The 5,893-nt window shown below is 45.1% G+C and overlaps 1 protein-coding gene across 1 annotated transcript; it reads left to right on the forward strand.

Annotated features, from left to right (window-relative positions):
• The first annotated feature begins 78 nt into the window (after positions 1-78).
• On the forward strand, positions 79-4,875 carry EXOC8 (exocyst complex component 8). The gene has a single exon (XM_045437367.1). It carries the CDS (start codon positions 220-222, stop codon positions 2,401-2,403), a length of 2,184 nt encoding a protein of 727 aa, XP_045293323.1. The 5' UTR covers positions 79-219; the 3' UTR covers positions 2,404-4,875.
• Positions 4,876-5,893: the final 1,018 nt, after the last annotated feature.

Below are 5,893 nucleotides of genomic sequence, written 5' to 3' on the forward strand. Positions count from 1 at the left end.
CGCATGAGCCCTAGCCGCTGGCGTTCCCGCGCAGGCGCGCTGTCTGCGCTCAGCCCCTGCGCAGGCGCAGTCTGAAACTCAGACCCGGGCGCAGGCGTACTCGTCTCCCTTCCGTCCTGCTTCCTCAGCCCTGGAGCTCCGCGGGACTTGGGTGGGTCTCGACCGCGGCGGCACCCGCGGAGGCGGTAGTGACAGCGACTGCGTGAGACTCGGAGGGAAATGGCGATGGCGATGTCGGACAGTGGGGCGAGCCGTCTGCGGCGGCAGCTGGAATCGGGGGGTTTTGAGGCCCGGCTGTACGTGAAGCAGCTCTCGCAGCAGTCGGACGGGGACCGGGACCTGCAGGAGCACCGGCAGCGCATCCAGGCGCTGGCGGAGGAGACGGCGCAGAACCTGAAGCGCAACGTCTACCAGAACTACCGGCAGTTCATAGAGACTGCCCGCGAGATCTCCTACCTGGAGAGCGAGATGTATCAGCTCAGCCATCTGCTGACGGAGCAGAAGAGCAGCCTGGAGAGCATCCCGCTTACTCTGCTCCCGGCTGCCGCCGCCGCCGCCGCTGGGGCCGCCGCGGCCTCTGGAGGAGAGGAAGGAGGAGGTGGCGCGGGGGGCCGAGACCACCTGCGGGGCCAGGCTGGCTTTTTTCCCACACCCGGGGGCGCCTCCCGCGACGGTGCGGGTCCGGGCGAGGAAGGGAAGCAGCGCACTCTTACCACTCTGCTTGAGAAGGTGGAAGGTTGCAGGCACCTGCTGGAGACGCCGGGGCAGTACCTGGTGTACAACGGGGATTTGGTGGAATACGAGGCGGACCACATGGCCCAACTGCAGCGGGTGCACGGCTTTCTCATGAACGACTGTTTGCTGGTGGCCACCTGGCTGCCTCAGAGGCGTGGGATGTATCGCTACAACGCCCTCTATCCCCTGGATGGTTTGGCCGTGGTCAATGTCAAGGACAACCCGCCCATGAAAGACATGTTCAAGCTGCTAATGTTTCCCGAGAGCCGTATTTTTCAGGCGGAAAATGCTAAAATCAAACGAGAGTGGCTGGAAGTGCTGGAGGAAACTAAGAGGGCCCTCAGTGAAAAAAGACGCAGGGAACAGGAGGAGGCAGCGGCCCCACGAGGACCACCGCAGGTGCCTTCCAAGGCCAGTAACCCATTTGAGGACGAGGAAGACGACGAACCAGCTGTTCCTGAGGTAGAAGAAGAGAAGGTGGACCTCTCAATGGAGTGGATCCAGGAGTTGCCTGAAGACCTGGATGTCTGTATCGCCCAGAGGGACTTTGAAGGGGCCGTTGACCTGCTGGACAAATTGAACCATTACCTGGAAGATAAGCCCAGCCCACCGCCTGTTAAAGAACTAAGGGCCAAAGTGGATGAGCGCGTCCGACAGCTCACGGAGGTGCTAGTTTTTGAACTCTCCCCAGATCGTTCCCTGAGAGGTGGTCCCAAGGCTACTCGAAGGGCAGTTTCTCAACTAATCCGGCTTGGCCAGTGCACAAAGGCTTGTGAGCTGTTTTTGAGAAACAGAGCAGCAGCTGTGCATACCGCAATCCGCCAGCTTCGCATCGAGGGTGCCACTTTACTCTACATCCATAAGCTATGCCACGTCTTCTTTACGAGCCTCCTTGAGACTGCAAGGGAATTCGAGACGGATTTTGCAGGCACTGACAGTGGCTGCTACTCTGCCTTTGTGGTCTGGGCGAGATCAGCCATGGGCATGTTCGTGGATGCTTTTAGCAAGCAGGTGTTTGACAGTAAGGAGAGCCTCTCTACAGCAGCTGAGTGTGTCAAAGTGGCCAAGGAGCACTGTCAGCAACTGGGTGACATCGGACTGGACCTCACCTTCATCATCCATGCCCTTCTGGTGAAAGACATCCAAGGGGCCTTGCACAGTTACAAAGAAATTATCATCGAAGCCACTAAACATCGCAACTCCGAGGAGATGTGGAGGAGGATGAACTTGATGACTCCAGAGGCCCTGGGCAAGCTCAAAGAGGAGATGAAGAGTTGTGGGGTGAGGAACTTTGAGCAGTACACCGGGGACGACTGCTGGGTGAACCTGAGCTACACGGTGGTTGCTTTTACCAAACAGACCATGGGCTTCTTGGAAGAGGCACTGAAGCTGTATTTCCCCGAGCTGCACATGGTACTTTTGGAGAGCCTGGTGGAGATCATTTTGGTCGCTGTGCAGCATGTGGATTATAGCCTTCGGTGTGAGCAGGATCCAGAGAAAAAGGCCTTTATCAGACAGAATGCATCCTTTCTGTATGAGACCGTCCTCCCCGTGGTGGAGAAAAGGTTTGAGGAAGGTGTGGGGAAACCTGCCAAGCAACTCCAGGACCTGAGGAACGCATCTAGACTTATTCGTGTGAACCCCGAAAGTACAACATCAGTGGTCTGATGCTCGCGTCGTGGGTATATGTATACGTATATGTTGCTCATATATTATTTATATTTATATATTAAGTTGCATTAGCATATTCTTTATAGTCTCAAACACAGCTTAAAAATAAAAGATGCCCTCTCAAACAGAAATGCAGAATCAAAAGGAAAAAGAAAAGGAAGTTCCAATTAAGCCCCAATGACAAAACATTGGAATTGTTAAAATACATGCTTTCCTTTTAAGTTATGCTAAGAATATGTTGTCATACTGCAGCATTTCAGTGTATCCTTTGAGTCAAAACACACTTCCTTACAGTATATTTTATGCAGCACAGAAATCATATCTAAAATACGTAGGGTGTAAGTATGTTGTGAAGTTTCCCCGTTGACTAAAATGTTAGGTTTCTTAAAGAGTACAGTTCCATACAAAACACCCTGGTTCATATACTTCCCCACCTTAAAATGTGATTGAACAACTTTGGGAAAAGAAAGGAATTGAGAAGATTGGTTTTAGGGTACATTTTGGTCAAAAGAATTCCTTCTTCAAAGTGGCTAGTTTGTGGACTCCAGTACTTGGAACCTTCTAGAATACAAGGGGGAGCTTTCATAAAAACAGTTCAGCAAACATTTCCAACGTCATTTGAATGGCTGATTATTTTGAGCTGCTAATTAGCTTTATGATACTTGATTTGGGAGCATTTACTTGAATCGTAAGGACTATGGTAAAAAACATTTTCAACATGTTCCTGAACTGTGTGAATTTCCAGCTGGAGCTTTTGTCTTTATCATAGTAAAAAAATAAAAATGATTAAAGAAGCAGGACAGACTGAGGAACCTGGCAACCGCCAGTGATTTTTAGCTGCCTCCCCCGATTTTTTCCGTGTAAATTATATAGTGGCTCAGACTTCATGCAAATGGGAGAAAAGTATACATGGAAATATTTATGTAGATTTCAGGTCTGGGTGGATGGGAAAAGAGAAAAAATCATATGCACACCCTATAGTGTTCTCAAGTATGACTGCTTTGAGCAGAGATCTGCTTTTGGGTTTTTTTGTAACAAAGTAGAGAACAAAAAAGTGAGACAGTGTGCCCAAAGCAAAGGGAGGAAACGAACTTTTGGTGACTCCTACTGCATGTTTCATGTTTTATATTTTCCTTTATTCTTAAAAGTGAATATAATGCTTACTTCAGATTGTTTAGTGAAACAAAAATAGCTCAAGATATTTGAGCTTCCCAAGGTTTCTGAACTACGGTTTCTACTGCACCTTGAGCATACAAGATCTCTCATCCGTGGAGAGAAATTGTGCTCAGGTTCATTTTTCCACTAGCTTTCAGTTGTGATTCTTGTCCAGAAGTGCCATTTCTGATGCCACTGACTTCAAAAGGTCATATCTTTTTCCTGAATTAAAATAGTGATATTAAGACTGGAAATTAGGTAAAACTTAAAATTGCTTCCAAGAGTGGCTTAGGGTTGCGAAGCTCCTTGACATCATTACTCATTGGCAGAGGAGCCCTTTTATTTATTTTTAGCGATGCCTTTTAAGGGTGGAAAATTATCAGAGTTACAGATTTTCTTTGATTAATTTTTCACATACAGTTAGGATTTTCTAGATAACAAAAAAACAACTATAAATTGTCCTTTTTAAGATCACTGGAAACATGAATTTGATAAAAACTTTTACGATTACTTTGTGCAACTTACGGTTTCTAAAATTATATTGTGTGAAACACATAGCGTGTAAATATTTGATGTTGGGTCCATGAAATGATACTTTGGAAGTCAAAACTTAAGGCATGAAGTTGTAAAAACTTAAATGTATATACTCAGATAATTCAAATGGTTGCGTCTTCATAGAACCGTTTGCTTTTTAAAACTGGAAGTACAGAATTTTCTTCTGGTAAAATCTGTGTGTTCCTTGATCAGAGTTATAGTTGTTGGTGATTCAATTACCGTGGGAAGTTGATCAAAGACCACCACCAGTGTTACAGTGTACCTTTGTGCCAAGACAGAGCCATTACATTGCATTCCCCAAAGTGGAATCAGAGCTCTTCTCTAATTCTTGTTTCCTTAGATTCCCAAGTGCTAAAAATGGAATGAAATTGTCCAAAAATATATAGTACATACTGTAATATACCACCGAAGAGTTGATTGCCTTTGCTTGTTTGCCTCAAACAGAACACTGTTGCTCGAGCTTGGAATCACAGACTTGATTGAATTCATTACTGTTGCAAAAAAGACACCCTGTGGTATTAAATATCTCTTTGATTAAAGCCTCATTTAATTTAAAGTGCTGAACACTCACTTTTCTTTAAAATACTACCTATAGTTAAATTATCAGCACTTGTATTTTGCAACTTGCTTACCTGGGATTGGGAATTTGGGGCTTGACATGTAGGATAAAATCAGTACATGTACATCTTGCTTATTGATATGCTGTGATACGAGGGAATCTGAAATGTTTTATCAAAATAAAGCTTAAAATTTTTCTTACGCTGGATAAAATTGGTATTACAATGTTATATCTCTCTTCTTTAATTAGGATTCAGTATTCTTACATTCTTGTTACTGAAATACTGTTTTATGAGCCCAGGTTTTGTTTTTTTGGTTTATTTTTGTATATGGGAATGACAGGTAGGAAGCTGTTAGCTAATTTAAATAAGTGTTCTGCTTACTATCCAAATTGTGATCAAATCAGATCTGTTTTTGGGGGACTCTCTTGAATGGGAAATTTCAGACACACAAAGTGTGAATTGGCTCTAAAAAGTGGATTTGATGCCATTTGCACATCCCTAAATGAAGGAAATGTAATGTCGGCCATGTGACCCAGGACCTAGGAACATAAATGACAAGGGTCTGTTTTTTTAATACATATAGATCCTGAGGGAGCTTTCACATATGATTGATTTAAAAAGTAAAAGTATTTGTTGAATGCCGTGCCTCACATGGACTATAACGTGGGGTGGGGAGGACAAAATAAATTTGAGCATGCTTTCTCTGAAATGCTTGAGACTTGGAAAAAATAGAAAATAAAAAATTGGAAAATAGGTTGGAAAGTAAATGAAATACACAACAGTGTGATGCAAATTACATCAATTAAATAATCGAGTGCAGACAGCATTGCAAAAAACCCCAAAACCCTGTGTGTTGTCATTTTCGTGCTCAGTAATTTCGTGGGAATACTGAGAAGGAAGAGGGCAGCATTGTTTTGAGAAGTTTGAAGAGTCCTCATGGATTTGTTGGCCTTTGAGCTGGCCCTTGAAGGATGGACAAGATTTAAATGCACAAAGGAAAAGGAAGAGCAAAGGTGAGCAGGGACACAGAAACGGGAGTACCTGAGGCACAGGCTAGGATGGGCTGCAGAGACACACGGAAGATGTTTCAAATATTGGAGGCAAGAAAGGTGGGGTCATTAATTCGTGCTTATTAAGAAAGCTTGAGCCCACGCAGAAAGGTGTGAGGTAAAAAGGGCCATTGCACCCAAGCCCGGTGACCCAGTGACCCACTCACC

Source organism: Leopardus geoffroyi, chromosome D2 (genome assembly GCF_018350155.1).
Source record: "Leopardus geoffroyi isolate Oge1 chromosome D2, O.geoffroyi_Oge1_pat1.0, whole genome shotgun sequence".
NCBI classification, from domain to species: domain Eukaryota; kingdom Metazoa; phylum Chordata; class Mammalia; order Carnivora; family Felidae; genus Leopardus; species Leopardus geoffroyi.